At 41.2% G+C, this 21,567-nt stretch overlaps 1 protein-coding gene across 2 annotated transcripts in view; it reads left to right on the plus strand.

Annotated features, from left to right (window-relative positions):
* The first annotated feature begins 3,677 nt into the window (after positions 1 to 3,677).
* The window catches only part of LOC117561021 (coronin-1C-A), a 41,576-nt gene continuing 23,686 nt past the window's right edge, over positions 3,678 to 21,567 (plus strand). Inside the window, exon 1 of one of the 2 annotated variants that reach the window (XM_034238187.1) lies at positions 3,678 to 5,398. In XM_034238187.1, the coding sequence (XP_034094078.1) occupies positions 3,796 to 5,398 (1,603 nt within the window). In that variant the 5' untranslated portion in view covers positions 3,678 to 3,795. Of the gene's footprint in view, positions 5,399 to 6,406; positions 6,556 to 21,567 lie in introns of those variants that run through there. The other variant, XM_034238188.1, reaches the window with a different exon arrangement.

Consider the following 21,567-nt stretch of genomic DNA (forward strand, 5'->3'; position numbering starts at 1 on the left):
GTAGTAAGTCAACATTGATGGTGTGTGTTCTGAAATTACATCATCGTGCCCCCATGTATGTTTTGGCAGTGGAGGTTTTCTACCAGCGAGGTTATATAACGTTTTGCTTCCCGTCACTGTTTGCATGACATCAGTGAATTACTTGAGCTACACACTCTTGTTCCTCCTGTTTTATATGACTGCGTGTCTGCACCATGAATGCTAGCCCTGTGTACAATAGAGCATGTGTTGGCGTTGCATTGAGGCCGTTTTTCATGTTTTGTGTGTGAGTTGAAACTGCTTTTCATTTTTTTTGCATGAAACCTGAGACCTGAAATGTGAAATGAAAAATCATGTGCTAAGTTTTGACTTACTAAACTTGTAAAATATTTAAATGACAGCAGGGCTAAATTAGAGGCTTCATTAGTTTGTCAATGAGCTTGTGGAGTCTGTCTTTAATTCGAAACAGATTGCCTTTTTGTCTAGACAACCTTAAGAGGGACATGTAACACTTTTCAATGTGAGGACTGCCTGCCTGTCAGCGCAGCAGCCTTCTTAACCCCCTCTTCCCCTTCTTCTGCTGGAGAATTATTGGCTGACGTAGCCTACCTCCACTTGTGTTTTATTATCTGAGGACGTATCCTGTTTTGGACATCACTATGGAGACCAAGAAAAACAAAAGGATAAGGTCTGAGCTATTTTTCAGATAATTTCCTTCACTCCTGGACGTACCCAGATTGGCTAGAATTACTCACCATTTATCCCAGACACAGGCGTGCTTTTACCATGTAGCTTCCTGGACTGTAGCAGTAAGGACAGTGACATCAGCATGCAAACATGTTGGGTAAGGGGAAACATAGAAATGGGACATTCCTTGTACTCAATCTTGTTTTAGAGTCTGCTTTAACACTATCATCCACTTGTATTTCCCTATTTTGATATAAGTTTAAAAGGTCACCACTTGTGTTTCTAAAATGTCAGCTCCAAACATTTACAAAAACACATTCTCCACGTAGGCTACCTGAATCAAGCAAATCCATCCATCCATCCATCTTCTCCCGCTTATCCGTGGTCGGGTCGCGGGGGTAGGTTCAAGCAAATCAACGAGTTATTTACGATCATTTCTCAAAACAACAAATAGCAACAGTGAGTTTCCCCTGATTGTATTAGTCAAATGAGCTGTGACATCACATGGATGTAATATAAGGCTCCCATTGCTTGTGCATTTGAGGGAGGACTAAACATCGGCAAAAAACCAACAAAGAGCACTCTGTCGGTCCTGAGGGAGAGCGGACAACTCGGCTACACGTCTAACTGGTAAGTGACAGCCGAAACATAGGCCAGGCCTGTGCCCAGCTGGTGTTGTACTAATCAGAGTTCAGAAAAAATTATAAAGTGTTTATTTTCCAAATGCTACAACTTGTGATAGATTCCTGGTTCATTGGTTTTGAATTCCTGTGTGTCCGAGTTTGTTGAGGCTGTGGAGCAGAGCACATGCTGATCAAGTGATCCGCCTCGGGAGTTCATGGGGGGGAAGAGACAGGATAACAGAGCAGTTGTTACCAGGGTTTTACGGCCTGAAGGGAAGGCAAAAACATTTGTTTTCTCATGCAATGGAGAAGGAGTTAGGCCTATTTTGATTCCATAACATGTCTCCTTTCAGACTAGTGAAAAGAGAACATTCAAAGTACCCATTTTGGTGTTTTAATCCACTTTGTCTATATTTGTGTTGAGATTTCTCCCAAATACACCACATTTTACAATCAGATAATATAACTAATCAAGTTTTACTGGGTGTAGTAGTAACACATTTCTACCTTATTTCCCTGTAATGCCTTGCAAAATGTATTGCAACATATCTCGAAAGGCTGTTTTGTTCAAATGTGTTTTTCTTATTATTCACTGAGCCACATATCTCATCTTCTGTAGAATTTAAATTACATCAACTTCCTAACTTTGTTTTTTAGGTGTGTTCGGGAACCAAATTTATGTAAAACAATACCCTAAAAGCCGATGAAATTTGATTATTTGTATATATCTTTATGTCTGTTGACAGTATTTTCCGATGCATGTAGTAGAAGTAGATACTAAAAAATCAACCTTGAAAATCATTGGCTCTAAAATGTTTACAATATGAAACAATCATTTTGAACCAGGCTTTATCCAATGTTCTGTTCTGGTAACGTATTCAAATAAGCAAGTATTTAATGGGATAATCCCTCAATTATAATTTTAAACAAAACATTTCCAAACACTACAACAATTATAAAAAATGAAATACACAAATAATAGTGATATTTTCATGATACCAACTTGATGAGTCCACGACTACAGTGTTCTGTAGCTTTATTGATGCCCTCACACACTATCTTTTTGTCGTGTCGTCTTTTTTACACACACTCGCTCTGTCCCTCACTCATAATACCACAGCATGAAAACAATATGTGTGTATTTACTAAGACAGCGCTGCCTTCATTGTGAGAACATCAGCTGTGTGTCTGGGAGAAGTGGGGGCTGTCAGATGATTAGACAACAGCAGTCATATGTTGTCACACAGACTAGGCATGAGTCCATAGACAGGAAACAGACTCATGGTCCACATCATTGTTCATTGTGTCTCCCCATTTTCTCTGCTTACTGCTGCAGTCTAGTGGGTCTTTACTGCTTAAACAATTAGACTATCTCATGGCAAAGTTGAACTCTGCAAGAAGATTAGCCAGGTTTTTGCCCTATGTTCAATCCGCCATCCTCCTGCTGTTACTAATACAAGGGTGTGGTTCCTCTAAGAGGCAAGGTTACAAAAAGGATAATCATAACAGGACTTCTGGTTGAATAAACCTGCAAAACATTCTAACACAACAATCTAGCTTACATGTATAAAAGAAAAGTGCATGGAAACGATTTTCTGACCTCCATCATAGGACTTTGAAATGCTTTGAAAGAGTAATCAATAGGTTGGACTCCTGTTATCTGCTGCAGTGTTGATGCTCCCAAAACATTAATCACAGTTTTTATATATCAAGACTGTAAAAAAATACAAATCAAATCTTTATCTCCACAATAATTTATGTTGCTTTTTTGTTTGTAGGAGTTGTAGCCAAAATGTGTTTGAAATCCATTTTTGGAAGTTGGGAATGGATTCAAAAACTTAAAATAATCTTGTTGTTCCGCAACGCTATACTTTTCAGCACAATATTAAAACATGATAACCATGTGAGGATCTATAGGTAAAATAAATATATACTTCTGGGCTAACATTGCCAACACGTGGCATGATTTGGGAAGATCAGTGTTTTGTTGTGAGGTTAACACCATGTCTTCTTCCACAGACCAGTATGGGGCAGAAACCAGGATAAACTTGAAGGGGGAGAACAGGCCCTGGGTGAGGGATCGGAGGACGCTAAACCGGGCCCTGACTCAGGAGCGGCAGGTAGTCATTCAGGGGATGTCATGGAGGGAGGAAGCTCCTGTGAGGAGGAGGAGGAAGAGGAGGAGGAGGAGGCTGGTAACTCCAGGACAAATCTAGAGGAGCCAGACGCTCAGGACCTGGACGGGAGCCGCGGCCAGGAGCCAGCAACACCTTCTAGTGAGAAGCACATAAATGTGTGGGTTAGTCCTTCTGCTGCAAGGGAGGTGAGACAGGGAGGGGCTGCAGGAGGAGGAGGAGGAGGAGGAGGAGGCAGGACGGCTCCACTGGAGACAGACCAAAAGAGTAGTGTGAGGATTGAGGAAAGAGCCGGAGCACAGAGGCTTTTCAATCAACCCAAGAGAGAGAAGAAAACTGAGGTGCAGCTTCAAACATCATCAAAGATCAAGATGGAGCACCAGAATGAGGGGAGTGTCCCACTTGAGGAGATCCAAGAAGAAGACTTCTCAGCTGAAGAGTTGAATGAAGAGTCTGGGCCTGCTGCTACCTCAGGTGATGCAATTGAAAACACTGAAGAAGACCCTGTGAGGATGAAGATGAGCAGATGTGGAGATCTTGCAGGAAGTGAGTCGTTACTGTCTGTTCAACCAAATCAGCATGGCACCATCATGGCTGAAGTTGAAGATGTTAAACTCTGCACAGGACCAGTGGAGCGCTTGAGTGCGAGGAAGGAGCCGCCTACAGCTCAACCCCAACATGCTTTGAAAAACACGCTGCAGAAAGAGTCTCTATTAGACCTGAGTGATACCATTCACTGTAGACCTCCAAAGAAGAGAACAGAGAATAATACAAAAGAGGAAGCATGTGAGGTGAAGCAAGTTTTGAACCTCAACTGTTCAACAAAACCAAAGGTCACTGAAACTGATGATCAAAGGGAGTCTGCAGGGCCCAATCGACAAATGGACACAACTGAAACAGCCACGAACCAAAAGATAGATTTGCCAGCCGTTGAACCCAGTTCTATTTTGATAAAGCTACTAAGGAGAAATAGAAAGGAAACAACAGAGCTATCCACCGATAAAATCCAGCAATCCGATGTAAATACATCTTCGTCATGTGACAGGAAGGGGTTGAAAGAAAAACTGGCTGAAGAAAAACATGCAACCAAAGACCCTCATGTGGATATGAAGCAGACGGAAATGTATGACACTTCGACCTCAGATTGTCTTCAATCTCAGCCTGGAGTGATTGGTAACACATTGTGTGAGAACTCACTCATAAAATCCCTCTGTCCCAAAGATGATTGTCAGATTGTGGGGGAGAATATCAACTCAGCAGAGGCTTCAATCAATGAGGATATGGAGAGAAAAGAAAACCTGTCTTCAGACAACTTACAATCAGCCGTCTCACATGAGAGAACGTCATGCGAAGTGAGTATTGTGATTTCTGAGGAATTTGCACCTTTATCAAGGTCTGATTCAAAGTCTCCCTCCACTAAAAGGGATGGACAAAGTGCAGATTCATGCAATGTACTTATTTCTGAGAAGACAGACACCAGAAGACCACCTCTACAAGTAAAGGGTGACCGTGAGCGCCCAGCTGATCTGCAGTTATCTGGCTCTGCATGCTCAGATGCACAACCTGTGACGGGAAGGAAGGTGAAAAACTCCACTGAGGACACTATTTTGGTTGCAGCTGGCACAGTTATCTCTGAGAAAAGCCACCAGATCATGAAGGAGGATCTTAATATGAAATGTAAAGCAAATACATTGCCACAACAGCCTGATGAACAACCTGGCAAAGAGGGGAATGATGGTGTCTCAGTGAGAGATAAATCCCAAGACAGCCCTAAATCCAGGCCTGTGTCAGCTCTCATAATGGAGACCATTCAACTGCATGAAAGGCTGCAGCACCACGACCGGCCAAAGTCAGATGAAGTAAAGTGTGATGAGCAGGGCCATTCTGTGAAGGTGGCACAGATGAAGGCGGCTTTCGACTCTGCTCAGAAATCCCCTGACAAGGCAATTCAGAGGAAGCCATCCATGAGAAAAGGTAAGGTTAAAATATGTCCTATTGCAAGAATAGTATCAAATTATATAACCCTAACCCTATTATATATATACCAGGTTAACAGGGTGTCAAGTAAATTGTTAATGAATGAGTCAATTGATATATAAAGACAATAAACCAATGTTATCCTGTTCCATTAACCGTGATAATTTGGGCAACCAGTTTCACCACAAACCCTCATCCAGCACTTTGCAACCTTGTTAAGAAAAATTTCTATATAAAGGGAGTTTATTATTATCCACTAGAATGAGAAAGGGTGAATAAATACAGTTTGGATGATGGAATACAGCTGTTGTCTTCTGTCAATGGTGGATGGATGTGTCAAATAACGCCATCTTGTGGTGCGGTGATACACATGTGGTACACTGTGTTCTTCAGGAGAATCGGGATTGTTTTTCCTTATTAAATTATATGTAGAATAATAACATTGTATAAGCATGTTCCACTGTTCAATGCGTATCACATATTGGAGTTTTGTTTACATTCATGGATATTTAAAACCTCCGTTACAAAAGACGATCAAGGCATTACTTTCTCTCGTAGAATTATTCAATCGTACACTTTTTTTATATCATCATATTTGGTTTTCATATACATCCCCATTCATTCACTGTTGCACGTAAAGTCAACACATGATAACACACAGTCTACCAAATTATTATTGCCTCGCCTTACAATGAACCATAAATACATTGTATAATATGTGCACGCACAATGATGCTTCTCTAATAATAAGGTTAATAGAGAGATAGTGATTGATGGATAGTAAATATATAAAAACAGATAATAGGGGTGACACCACACAGGAGATTAAAACGCCATAAATGCCACCATGAACAAACAATTGATGGTGATTTTCGGTAAATGGGAACCTGAAGAAAGGAGGCGTGAGATCCGATCCTTGTTATCCAAAACGACATTTCGATTGGCTGTTGAAGCTGTCCGTCAAAACCAGCTGATCCACTCAGAGCTCGCCAAGCCAAGGCAGGGGGCGGGACTAGCGGCAGAGTTGGGAAAGAGCACAGAGCACAGAGCGGTGTCAGCAGCAGCAGCGGCTCCGGCAGAGGGAGGAATCAAGTGGTGAACGCGTTGGGCTGTGATATAGCATTTCGGGAATACTTTAATTTTCCTCTCAGAAGGTAGGTTACAGATTCATTTTGAATGTTTATAACTGGTTTTACCCCCACCCTTTCTTTTAAAAACACTCAGCGTTCGTCCACCTTCCAGACAGACAGGAAAGTGCACACGCTAGCTAAAATGTATGGGGATAGTCTGTTTTAAAAAAAAGCTAGCACTAGCCTTCAACGGCTATTATCTGACAATGCCTAAAAGTTTCTCAGCGATCATCAAAGCAGTAGCTGGTTTCATGGTGGGGGTTTTGTTCCTCTTGGTGTTGTGGGTGGGTTTGGTGGATCATTTTACGACATGAAATGTGCTGTTGCACGTTATTGAGCGGGGTGGGGTAGCTAACCACAGTGCGGCAGGAAAACTTATCTCTGAACGATAGATCCACAGACATGGAGGTGCAGCAGGCAGCACAACCGCGCCCTGGCCCCTGGCCCCCTGTTAATGTTCATACTAAACAATGGGATCCAAACATACCAAGAATCTACTCTTTCATTATTACAGAGGATATATATTTTTGAACAATCTATTTTTGATTTAATTCCAATATCCGCAATATTTACCGAGATGCCAGGTTCAGATTTGACCCACTAAAACACACTGGTTTGGGAGACAAATGGGAAAGTGTCACAGCATAGAAAATGTGGCTGCCTCCATGCTAGCAACTACACATGTTAACCGAATGCATTGACAATGTGTCCTGCACCAGCTATGCTTGTTTGGCCATAACACGTGCAGAATTGTTGGTATGAAATTATGCAAGTCTGTGCAAAAACGACCTTTATTTAGTTCTAGTCAATGAGGGCAGACAGGAATATCGTGTTGCTTCACCTGAGCAGTGCTGAGTCCCTACAGTATTATATTGACAGCTGCCTTTTTCCCCGAGTACTTGAACCTACAAAAAGTGCACATTATTTAGTCTTGCTTGTATTTTCCTGATGAGACTGATATTGGTGTTGTATTTAAAGTTTCCTAGACCACATATGTTGTATTTGAGTAACTGGTATTTGGCATTGACTGAAATAATCAACCTAATCTTCTGCCCCCTAGCTCTTCAGATAATGTTCTGTTTCAGCCCTGGTGGTCACAAGTATCATGCATTGGCTTCACTCTTAAAATTTGACTTAGCTCTGCCTTAAAGTTGGGAGTTATGTGATTTTCAAATACCAGTGCCATCCTGGAACACAATACTTCTCACTTGGCAGTCATAAATAGTCCCTGCTGCAGTCGTGCCCTAGTGGCTGTGTGATGACCCAAATAGTCCTCTGTGTGACCCCCAGTCTGTGCACCACCACCGGCTCATTTACTTGCTCATGACTAAAGGGCAGTTTGATTTGTAATGGCTGTGTTTAGTGTGCCGAAAGGGCAACATGATTTGCATATTAGGCCCCCATATTGATCGTGGTTACTAAGTCCCTGTGTGTAATCAGCTCTGGGGTTGCAGGAGTGTTCTCGCCTAGACACGCTGTGGGATGCAGAGCAGATGAAGGGCTGTCAGAGCGACCCCAGGGTCTACAGTCGACAGTACTAGTTGTGTTTGGGCTTGTTAACCATTCCAGACGCATCAAACTCTGCTGGTTGTACAAGGTCAGCACAACCAAGTGGGTCAGGAAGCAGAGGGACATGAGCATAAGATGTGAGGGAGGGTTGGTTCCTATCAACTGCAGCATGGACTGCTGCTGTGGACTGTGGTTAACTCGGAAGTGCAACATTTAGAATTTGTTTGGAGATCATTAAGTTGTGTAACCATATCCGACATGGGATCCGATTTAGCATATCAACATTTCTCATATCACAGTTTGTTATATCAGTGTGCTGGGGAAATCAATAGTCATGTCGTAAGAAGCTATATGGTTGCTCAACAGTTTGGCATTTACATCTCAGTTGGACTCAAAGAGTGCATTCTTTAACATGTCTGACATACATCAGTTTGTGTCCAGTCCTGTCTGTGCAAGATGTTATCTCAGTCCACATTTTCAAGAGAACTATCTGCCAGAAGCGATCAGAAAGACGTTCCAAAACTCAAATACTCCAAAGGTTTTAGATTTTACACTTAAAGGTGTGGTAGGTCATTTAGGAGAAACCAGCTTGAGTGCGCTAGAATTTGAAAATCTGCCACTTCCTTCAGACTTCCTTACAGAGCCCCTCCTCCAACACACACGAACGCACACATGACCAATGAGGGCATGAGATAAGTTTGTGCACAGATGGAAGGCTGACAGGCAGGTAGGCCATCCAGTTACTTTAGCCGGGCTGGCTCAGATTGGTCGTGCTTTTTACAGTACTACGGCTTCCACAGATGACGTTGTTTATGGATTTATTGTCAAAGCACTTAATATATTTATTGCTATCGGGATGTTAAGAGCACTCCATGAAATATAACAAAACGTGTATCTCGAGCCGGTTTCTCAAACTTACCTACCCCACCTTTAAGGTTCGCTGTTTTGAAAATAAAGACAAGATGTCCAGCAGTTATTTTTGAGGACAGGTGCAGAGAAACATCTCATTATCTAACTACCTGCTGAGCATATTAGTGTGTTGGTTTGTTTGGACAGCTTGAGACTGAAGAGGATCACATATCTAAATCTGTGCCTCTAATAACTTACACAGTAAAGGACGACGGAAATGTTCATATTAAAGGTGGGGTAGGTAAGTTTCAGAAACCGGCTCGAGATACACTTTTTGTTATATTCCATGGAATGCTCTTAACCCTTTGGAGTCGACCGTCACGCCGGCGTGATCAGATCACATGACCTGTTCAAGCCGGCGCCGCATAAAAACAACAGTCCGGACAACATTGCTGTGTGTTTCTGTCGAAAGTACTGGCTTGAAACTATATCCCAGTCTTTGTTTCATGCAAAAAGACCCAGTAAACACGGAGAGACGATGATATAAAGTTAATACATTTCAAAAGTATGAATAATGGAAGCACATATTTTAATATCTTCGCCGTATTTTATCATTTTACGAAACGGAAAATACTGGAAACTGTAGATTCTGCTCAACAGGATGTATTTACCAGGGAGGGGGTGAGGTAATCGGGTAAACGGAGTGATACGAAGCGAGACGAAAAGAGACGAAGAGGGACGGCGGGAACCAAAGACAGACGCCGGGAAATGGAGAGAGACGAAGATATACGAAGACAGGCGGCGGGAGACGAAGAGATACGGCGGGAGACTGCGATTGAAGTAAAGTGACAGACAAACATTGAGAATTTAGATATAGTTAGATAGATTTAGAGTTTTGAAGATTCAACTATGATGAAGAGAACTCTGAACCAGGGTTTCCGCTAGGATTTTTTTCTCGCCGGTCAAATGTCCGGGCAGAATTTATTTTACCGGACACATTTGAAAATTACCGGTCATATTTCAATAATAATAATAACAGTTGTGTAGCAGAGTTTCCGTTGGCAGGTAATTACCGGACTATGAGCAGATATGCTGAGGTTTAAAACTCAGTTAATGGGCTCATTTTTATATTGCTTCAGTTTATAATCGTAACAGATCGAAAAATTCAGATTCATTTTTCAATAAATTATTCCACAAACAACATAATTATTACATTCAAACAAACTACTTGTAGTAGATAACGTACATTATTCAAAAGTTTACATCAACTTTGAATAATAACACGGGAGAAACGGATCCTCTCTTTTCCCCTCTCCCTCCCTCTCTCTCTGACAGCCCGTCAGTTTCTCATGCAGCTCCTGCAGCTCGCTAAACAGAGGGCGGGGCTTCAGGTGATCATGCAGAGCTGCGTGTCTCGGTCAGACTCAGCAGCTGATCTGATCTCTCTCGCGTGTCCGGTTATACTTCACTCGCGTTTATGTCCATATCGATCAGATCCAGCTCTCCTGATCGGCCTTTATAGAGAGCACCGATCAAACTATTAAGAGTGAATATCGGCCGATAATGACCGGCGGCCGATCTATCGGAGCCTCCCTAATTATTACCAGACATTTTGACCGGCAGGTTTTGAATTTACCGGTTTTTAATAAATTTTACCAGCTAAAAACCGGTAATTACCGGCTAACGGAAACCCTGCTCTGAACGTGAGTCAAGCTTTAAGCTTGTTTTTTGACATGGAGGAGGAGGAGCCTGTGGTGTTGCCCTCTGTGTCGTAGTTGACAGAAACTGCTTTGAAGCGTGGCACAGATAAAGACAGAAAAAACAGATGTTTGTACATAATATATATATATATATATATATATATATATATATATATATATATTTGTATTATATTTATAATAACACTTTTGCCATATCAAAATGAAATCACATGTACATTATTTAAGCTTTTAAATGTGTTGTTGTGCCTACTGTGTCACTGTTGACAGAACTTGAGAAATGAGGGAAAAAAGCCTATGGATACACCTGTTATTTGTTCATAACATTTGTACATAGGTTCATGCTACCTAAATCAAACGTTCACATTATCATAGTGACATCCCATGTATATATTTCCAGCTTTCAAATGGTTTCGTTGTGTATGTTTGTTACCTATATGAAAAATAATATCATTTTCAAAATCTGTTTTTACGTTTTTTTTGTGATTTTGGGTCCAAAAAGTTCATATAGTATCTCAAAATGACAGAAATAACTATCAGGTTATATAGGTGAGGTTGTCCTTTAAAAAAAAGATACCAAACATTGACATGCCAAACATTTCTTAATGGGGTTTAGTAAGACAAATCAAAAGTATGCGAAAACGGCCAAATTAGCCCTGGACTCCAAAGGGTTAACATCCCGATAGCAATGAATATCTGAAGTGCTTTGACAAAAAATCCATAAAAAAAATGTCATCTGTGGAAGCCGTGGCGCTGTAAAAAGCACGACCAATCCGTTTAGCCGGGCATTGCCGCCCTGTCTGTCAGCCTTCCATCTCGTGCACGCACAAATGTATCTCGTGCCGTCATTGGGCGTGCATTGCAACAGTACTTCAATGACTCGCCAGCAACAGGCGGCCACTTTCACCAGTCTGCTGACGTCATGTTCGCGTTCATGTGTGTTGGAGGAGGGGCTCTGTAAGGAAGTCTGAAGGAAGGGGCGGATTCTTTTCGGCTGTGTACTTTCAAATGTTAGTGCACTCGAGCCGCTTTCTGAAACTTACCTACCCCACCTTTAACTAGAATTGTTTAAAAATATATACGGTATACCCTTTTTTTTTAACAGGCCAAAATAAAGTATGTTAATTTAAGCTTGGGTGGGTAATGTGTTTTAGAAATGTGTGTAACATCCCGATGGCAATCGATAAATCAAATGCTCTAACCAATAAAAAGGAAACAAATAAACATCTGTGGCTCTTGCAGGATTGTAACCAGTTTGTGCAATACCATTTTTGACCTGAATGAAATTATTAAGATTTCCATTGCCATATCTCTACACTGTAGCTATGTACAATAAAAGCCTTGCAACTTGAACGGCCAACCAGTCATTCTCCCTTCCTACTTGTGTGAACTTTGCCCGTGCTATCGTTGCACGTCAGCAGTCGGTTAATGAGCTGTGAACAATAGTTGTTAACATTCATTCTGATGCTTAGATTCATAATGATGATAATTGGGGAGTGGCTTTGGGGGGAATCCTGAAGGGGATGGGCTGTTGCCAAGTTGGAACGTTTCTCAGTGGATTTAGTGAGTTTTGGAGCTAGTGGTGTTCTCTACGGTCATTGGAAAAGACGGCAACATTAGGCAGGGTTTCTCAATTGGCAATTTTACGAGCTTATTTTTCCTGGCTTTTAATTGTTACCTTCCGAGCTTAAAATATATACATTTTAATATTGGCCTTATTCTGCGTGTTAGATCTGTGTTACATATAGGTTGTACTATCTATCTACTATGTCTTACCCCGGCCGATACTTCACTAAATCCACTGTTTTAATTGTTCCCTATATTGCCCCTATGCCCTGTAAGGTGTCCTTGGGTGTTATGAAAGGCGCCCCCTCCAAAATAAATGTATTATGATTCCCACCTTTATATATGTTACAGGGTTTTTTAGAAATATGTTTGCTTGGAATCTCGATCAAAGTGAAGTTCAGATGTGCTCCTTCAGTTTCTCTCCTCGTTCTATTTTGTAATTCTGGGTAGTTGGCAATTCCAACAGATGCACGTAGACGAATACAATTTCTTCCATTGGTCTTTCCCACCACAGCAGACAACATCTGTTGAAATGGAGCACATTGGGGGAGGGGAAAGAAGTCGAACAGGAAGGGACAATTTTTAGTGTACTTTTATTTTTATGAACACTAAGCAGGGTTTTTCCAATTGTCGTCTTGTTGTGTCTGTTGTGTTGAGCACCTGATGGTCAATGACTAATAAAGACTTAGTCAGAGGTTCAAGTTTTGTTACTCAATGTCAAGTAACCCTACATCTAAACCCTTGGGTTAGCTAAAGCTTTATAGGATTTTAATATAGTCATTTTTAAAACCTCAACTTTTAAGCATGATTAGAAGTTTAGGATTTAGTCTTTTACGCCTCGCCACACAAATTCATAGACAGTTGGGAATTGGGTTTGGGCTGTCGTGGAATTTCTTTTTTTATGCAAGGTCAGCATCAAACTAAATAAACAGACATGTTCTGAAAGTCATGTTTTCCATGTTTGAAATCTCAGGAGTCTTTTTTTTTTAAAGTTGGCAAAACCTCAGCATTTGACTTCTGGTGTTGAAATCCTTTCACCTGTTAATGTCTGAAAACTCTACAGCTAATGTTATCATGTACATACTTTACCTAGTTAGAGCTATTTCAATGGAGCCCATAATTGGTTCTGTCTATACGTTGCTTTGATTTGGACTTTAAGCCACGTTGCTCATTTCCAAGTATAAAAGAATACAATAGCTTTCCTTGAAACACTGGTGTGAAATGTATTGTGTTCCAATAGTTGAACTTGCCCAGCGCACAGACTGCGTGGTCACTTGGGGCGGGAGAGAGGTGAAAAAACAGCACCTTATCTCATTGTTGCAAAAAGCACTGGAATGCAGCTGGAATCTGATTACAATGGTGGTCCGTGGCCTTGGTTACAGGAAGGGGATTTAGGTGGCGTCTCATGCGGTCTTGGTGACAAAAGGCAAAAGGCAGCAGTGTATGGGGAGCACTGAGGCGACATCACTGGTGTGTGTGTAGCGGTGGCATGGGTAGCAGAGTGTGGGAAAGAAACGTCTGGGAGCGTTACTGACTCTGTAAAGTTACAATACTTTCTGACGATAAAAAAACAACACTGTAGAATATCTTTCCATTTTTCCTTGCTGTATCAGCTCTATATTGTAGCAGTTGTTACGAGGCACGTACCTTTTTACTATACATGGCCTACAGTGACCTGGATGTTGGATATCAAGTTGATGCATAGCAGGGAAGTCAGAACAACAACTGATGAAAAGCACAAACAAAATTGTAAAGCTAAACGTATAGCAGATTAGACCTGTTAAGAAATATGATGGAGCCTTGTTTTACTTGCTGATTGCGTGTTTTATTGTCTATTCAAGCTCAACATGTTGTTTAAAAGGCCAATTGATGTCAACATGAGAGTCAATAACTCCTTCTCAGAAATATTGAACTTGGCATGTTTGCTGTTAGAAGCTAATGACATGGCAACAGGGATACCTTATTCAACGTATAGTATACAGAAATACACAGTAGTTCCCTCAAATAAATAACTTGGTTGTTGTGCAGACTGTAAGGGGATGTCATAATTCTGCTCGAGCTATGCTGGCCCGGCCTCTTCCACATCGGCTCAGCCTGATTTGTGGCTAGGATTTTCATGTTATGTCACATGTGACTCACCAAGTGCCATCCCCTTTGGGTTTCACAGAGCCTTGAGTTTTAATCCTGGTTAGGTTCCCTGCTGTAGCAAGTGTCTTATTGTGTGCTGTTGTAGTTAAGCAGTTTAGTAAGACATTTCTCTTGGAACCGAGCCCCGCGTGTTGACCTCTCAGTAGTCTAGTTGTACCGCTGCTGTGTCTTTGTTTTCAGGGTGTGGCAATGGTGTGTAATCAATTGTATTGTATTTGAGCCCTGTCAAGGAGAAACCCGTTTGAGTACAAATAGCTGTTGGCAGAATGGGGTGGCCTGTGTTTTAATTGGAATGTGTGAACATAACTGAGTATGGCAGCGATGGACCGCATTAATGGTCTCCTGTCACCAAAGACGTGTCATAATCTTACATGTCGATGCACCGGGTCCAAAATCTATACACTGTTGCTACGGACAAAAGATTTTGGCCATTTTGCCAAGCTCTTGTCACAAGATATCAAGACATTTATTGGTAATTAGGAAAAGTGACATGATCTGTGTTTTTAGTCTTAAAGTATGGTCACAATAACTAATGAAAGTACACTATAGCACTCACAAGACCAGCATTTCCTTAACAGAATACTCAGATGTAACTGGAGTGGAGGAATGCAGAGTGGGATGCTTAAAAGTGTGTCACACATGTCCCATTTCCTGTTGGTCATTTCCTCAGGCTGTGGGGTCCTCTTTTTGTCACTGCACATCAGAGTCAGCTCTGCGGGCTCAGAAGGCAAAAAGGTACTCGGCTCTCCTTTCGTCTGATTTGCCAAACAGATTTCTGGAGTCTTTTTGCTTGAATTAGGGCTGGCTCAGTGAGCTGTAAGTGTCAGTGTCACTGAGTTGCAAACACTCCCCCAAGGTGTGTCTCTCTCTATGTCTCTTTCTCTCTCTCTGGCTGCGTCTGACGCTGTCCTACTGGTGCCAGCCTTTTACTGCCTCAAGAAAGCCCCTGATGACATTGTTCATGCAAATGTCAACCCATGATCATTATGCGTTCTTGTTTGGGAAAGGGGATGGGTCACTGAATAGTTAATAATTGATTTTTTGAGGATTCACTGTTGACTCTTGCTTTTTGTTTTTTTGATTTTGTACAATTGAAGCATCAGATGTGACTTCATCATTCAGTGTTTTTTTATTTGTATTTAAAAGCTCCAGTGGATGACGAAACCAGCCGTCCAGTGGTTGTTAAATATAGATATATTTCCTTTGTGTTGAGAACGACTGTTCACTATTAGTTCCTGTCTTTCTCTGTTAGCAGCAGAAGTCTAACAGGAAGCTGGCTGTCTGGATAAGGCCTTTGCTAGACAAGCAGAATTACCCTGCCCCCCCCTGGTTCCTGTATGCTGCTCTTTTAAATCCTACCTGGTACCACATAAACCATACCTGGGTCACTATTAAAAGAAGCGTAATGGTACCATAATATTAAAGTGCCACAAAATAAGAAAAGTACAGCACTGTTTGCTTATCTGTCTTGCCTTACAGAATTGCACTAACCCCTGTAGATGCAATGAAGCAGACATGAAATGACATATGTGAATCTTTGATAATTGGTGCACAATCGCATCACTTCCACTGAGGTAATTCACCCCACAACAAAGAGGTCCAACACTTCAGGTTAGTCCAGCTGCTTCACTCAAATCAAGTCAATATTGGTGTCACTCAGGACAGCTATGCTTGTCAGTGTGTGTACATATTGATTCACATTTTTACACTTAACCGGCCCCTAAAATTACTACATTAACAACTCGAATTTGGTGCCAAACCACCGTACGCAGGCCATACAAGTATCCATCTATGTTCTGCTGTCCCAGGTCTCTTTGTAGGCTCATTTGCTTCAAGCTCAGTTCATCAGGTGTGGGATAATGATGTTCTTACATAAGAGTTAACCTGGACATTTAATTTTTTTGGTTTGGCATTTGCTCATTGCGGGGTCTTTCTCTTTGGAGGAGCTGAGATGCTTCTGTTACTGCCTGGGAGGTTTTAACACAAGTCTTGTCCTGTGTAGCTCTAAGGTGTGAGGTGATTGCGAGTTAACAATGATTCCAGGTCTGTGGTGAGCCTGAAGTTATCAGCTTACAGATTTTGAGTCCAGGAATTAAGCTGTTGAGTCAAAAGTATATGTGCCTGTGCAACGCTCCTGACAAAGGAGTCGTGATCGACATAGAGGAAACTCCCAAATTGTAAAAAACATAAATGATTGCCTTCTGGAAATTAGTCCTAATGTTACTTTTTTTCTCCTTCTGTCTCACGCAAGCGGCAAACTCTGTGGCAGAGCCGGGACGCCAATAAGGAAGTGCCACAAACTGCAGCTCATCTAGTGGCCGATAGGCGCTGACTGCAGAAAGGATGAATTTCCATAGACCCCCATGTTAAAATGCCCAACTTTACAGCAGAAATAAACATGTTTCTACTAGGGCTGTCAAGTTAACGCAAAAAAAAATGAACGCCACTAATTATTTTAACGCGATTTAACGCATGTGTATTTTTTTCCTCGGCCGCCCTGTAGTTTCAGAGCGCATCGAGTTTAAAATACCATCTACAAGCTGATGCTGACAGCCCCGCTCCTGCCGCCTGATTGTGGCAGACCACACTTCCACGCTCACCGGCAGGCACCGACTGGCCATCGGGAGGACCGGGAGGGTGTGTGTATGTGTGGCTCGAGCGAGAGAGACACCTTACGTGTATTATTGTTGTTGTTAGCGCAGCTAGCTAGCACCAGATGCTAACGTATATAAGGAGCTGTTTAAATAAAAACAGAGGAGCGACATTTCGCCGACAACTTCGCCGAGCACTTGACTTTATGCAGGAAGCCAGACAGTGGGACATTGTACGAAAAGTCAGCACACTCAGCACGGATAATGCGCGTAACATGATTGCAGCGTCCAGGCAGCTCCCGTTCGAGCATATGCCTTGAGTTGCACATAGCTCCAACGAACACACACACACACACACTCACACTTTGTATTGTATTATTGTATGAGAGAGGTTCCAGGTTGAATTGAGGCGAATATTTGTAATGGTCAGAGGTTGTTGTGTTTAATATTCATGAGAATATTTGTCATTGTTCAAATGATAATAAACATTAGCATAAAGCATATTTGTCCACTCATATGTTGATAAGAGTATTAAAAACTTGAAAAATATTCCTCTAAGAACTATCTTAGAACAGATACAAAATGTGCGATTAATCGCGATTAACTATGGACAATCATGCGATTAAATATTTTAATCGACTGACAGCCCTAGTTTCTACCCCTGGATGAAATAAAAATTATTCAGGATATAGTTAGATTCCACCTTAATGATTATTAATTGTTGAGTGAATTGTTTTATAACGCGACCCTTTTATTTATATTAGGTCTTGCAGTTTTTGCATAAATTAGGGCGTGGTCACTTTGATGGACAGGTCAAAGTGACCTCACTGTCAGCTAACAGCAACGTGTCCACTCTGCTATGCTACAACGTTAGCTAGTTGTAGTTACTGTACTTGACCCTTTAGCTGTGTTCGTGGTGATTGTGCCTTTTAGGGAATGTTGTTACCAGATAATTAAAATGTCGTGCTGTGCGGTTGAATGTACTAACAGAACTTCCAAGACGTCTACTCTCAGCTTTTTTCGTTGAGTAAAATGATAATATTATACATGTTAGCAGTGCTTGTCAATCAAGCAATGTTTATTTATTTATCACAAATGTTACATTTGTCTCAGTGGTCTGTCTACACAGTGTGTACAGAATATATATCAGTATGACAATACGACACCCTCTGTCCTTAGACCCTGCTTGTTAGCTTAGCTTGTTAGCTGTGTGTGTGTGGATATTGTTTTGTTTTGTTTTTTTAAACCGATAACTTCCTGCTTCTCAAGACTGATACCGATAATAATATATATATATATATATATATATATATATAATAATATATATATATATATATATATATATATATATATATATATATATATATATATTAAATGTACCTGATGGTAAAAAAAAACAGACTATTAGTGAGCAAAATGAAGTTAGAGATCGTTTTAGCCCTGGGGTCGTCTCTGGCAAACTTCTTGCCTTTTTCAAAAGCCTCGCTCGTCGATAGGTAAAAGCCCCAGTGCCTTTGCAGCTGGCTTTGGATTCGCGCTAGTTTAGCAGCGCAGGCATCTTCGTACGCTTTTAACACACCATCGTAGCGATGGCGATGTTTCAGGTGACTAATCAGGTTGGAAGTATTATAGCTTGTTGCCTTTTTCCCTCCTCGTGGAACTTCTGCATTGCATTTGTTAATACAAATAGCAAGCGAACTATCTAACTCTGAAACTTTGAAATAGTCCCATACTACCGACGACATGTTTGTTTACTGTCCTGGCTTCACGGCCGCACACCATTTACGTCATAGCCAGGCATGAGTTAGGGAGCGCTGGATTTGTGAAGAACTCCCCTCTTCCCAAACCACTAATACCACAGTACTGGCAAAACGGGAGGAGCCGAGTGAAAAACAAGCGCCCCTCATCCCAATCCACCCACACCGCAGTATTATTCTTTTTTTTTACTCAAAAAATATATTGTATATTATCGGGGCTATTAATACTTTTATCGGGTTTATCGGGATGACGTCATAATTCCTAATATCGTGCACCACTAATATATACATACATACAGTTTATGATTCAGCCTTGGGTAAGACTTTTATATAATAGTCTATGGCTATGACGCCCATAATGCTAAACGGGAGCAAATGTTAAAAGGGGACCCAATTATCCCAGTGGTGGCCGCCGGCGGCGGAGTCCGGCGTTATAACTGGAGTTCAAGGAATGCAGCGAAACGCGGACTTGGTTCGCCTGCAGCCCGCTGTAGTATTAGCTAAAGAAATTATGTTGAACAAGGCTTATTAAGTCAGTAACTAGTAATGGTAACTAGTTACTGGTTTTCAGTAACTAGCACAACACTGCTTAAAAGTAGTAAGTAATGATATTGAACATTTCCTGCTGTAAGAGCTAAAGGGTTGAGTGACTAGGGATCTTTGTGCAGGTCCAGACTAACCTCAAGAATGCAGTGATTGTTTCGTCAAGGCCAGAAACACTATTGTAGTGATAAAACCGCACATTTTACATTCTACATAAACAATGTACTTTTCTGCTGCAAATGAACAGAGCCAAGAGCAGCAGGATAGTTTCACTCATCTTTCTGTTTTAAGAATGGTAAAAGCTCCAAAGCATTTACGTGGTTTAGGTGTGTCATCAATGTCATTAAACATTTATAGAGGTGATAAGTCCTTATAAAACAAACTGATGATTTAAAAGGGCTCTCCTTAGTAACGCCATCATAAAACTGTACTACACTGGACTTGATAGGTTACCCTTGGCTTTTACCAAAGACAAGGTGGCTGTTTGCAAAGGACACTTTCCCCATTCCTATAGTGTGGCAAAAGAGTTACATTTCAGGTGAGAAATAGGCCATACAGTCAGGCTTGATTTTTATAACTGAAACACTCAAGTCATTCTTCACAAGGTTCAATAGTTGAGGCACCATGTGCTCTGTCACAACTCAAAATAAAGCTCTGCTTGTTCTCTCATCATCTCAACCTCTTCATCTCGTGTGCTGATTGGTCTGGCTTCCAGCTGCTCTGCACTATGCATTGCCAATGGATGTTTCAGCGACTAAAATCATGTAGAGAAACCTGAACCTTTTTTAATGTGGTCATGTTTTGCAAAGCTAGGTGTCATTTCAAATGTAAGTTTAACGGTTGTTCACATTTGACATCTTAGGTACCTTTTTAAGACATAAGTTTGTATTTCTTACTGTTGTAATGTTTTTCTCTCCTGTGTTGGTATTTCCCTGATGTTGCTAGGCAGCATGTCTGTGTTGCTAAACATGTCTTTGAGACAGAGCGCAGCTAACCATACACCCATGCTATGCCCGTGGGATAAAGGGAATTTTTGAACTGCTTTTTATATATTAAAAAAAAAAAAAAAGCATCTCATTGAGTAGGTAAATCTACATTCTATTCGAAGTCAAAGGCAGATTTGTAAACTCAAATTAAATGTATCGACAAAATAATTGAGTATGGATATCACATAACATGTTACTTGTTGGACGCTTTTATCCAAAGCGACTTACACACTCAATACTGTGGGCAATCCCCACAGGAGCAATTTGGGGTGAAGTGTCTTTCCCAGGGACACAACGACATGCAGTGGGGTTTGAACCTGTGCCCCCCTGATCCGAACACCAACGCACTAATAATAATACATTTAATTTATATAGTGCTTCTCATCTGCCAAGACAAATCTCGATGCGCTTTACAACAAAGGACATTGATACAATTTGAGAGATTAAACAAATAATAGTAATAATAATAAAATAAAAATAAATAAAATAAAAGTCGGAGATAGCGATAAAAATGGCAGTACTCCAGGTGTACCATGCTCAAAGTTTATTGGAAGGCCTGCCGAAAGAAGAGGGTCTTGAGGCCGGTTTTGAAGACCTCAGTGGAAGGGGCAGATCTCAGCTGATGTGGGAGGGAGTTCCAGAGAAGCGCGGGGCGAATGAGCAGAAGGCTCGGTCTCCCATTGTTCGGACTGCACTAGTCCACTGCGCCACACGCCTCCTCCTCCTATCACAATAAAAAAGATCTAGTATGCGATGCCAATACCAGTGAATTTTCAGGATTCTCAATAGCAAATTCAATACCAGGGAAAAAAACTAAATGAATCTAATGCAATACGTCATACACTTTTATTACTATCTGCATAGTTTTCTGTTAGGAAACTAAACACGTCAGGTCAGAGCTTAAGTTCACTAGCACTCCTCCCACTGAGTTGACCATGGATATGTTATTCCCTGTCATTTTCAGGAAGAAAAACAGATTGATTCTATGGTATTTGTCACTGTGACATTTTGGAAATGTTAGCCCATGTCCTATTTTCACCCAATTTATTTCAAAGGGTTTTTATTTAATATTTGCTTGATTGAATCATGACATGTTTGATGAAGGATTTGAGCTGAACAGTATCCCTCATTGTACAGTTAGTCTTTGACCAATTTATGTAGACAGAACGTAATGCACATAATGATTGGCTTTGTGGCTTAATCGCTTTTAAAGTTATATTTCCAACTGTGCTTGATTTATATCCCTGATTTGACAACAAGGATGCTGACTGATGTCCTGATTGGCTCTGTCTCAGTAGGTGTAGTGGAGTTATATGTACCAGGAGAATCAGTGGAAGGGGCTCTTCACTGCGTTAGTTAATACACATCA

This window comes from Gymnodraco acuticeps, unplaced genomic scaffold (genome assembly GCF_902827175.1).
Source record: "Gymnodraco acuticeps unplaced genomic scaffold, fGymAcu1.1, whole genome shotgun sequence".
Lineage (NCBI taxonomy): Eukaryota > Metazoa > Chordata > Actinopteri > Perciformes > Bathydraconidae > Gymnodraco > Gymnodraco acuticeps.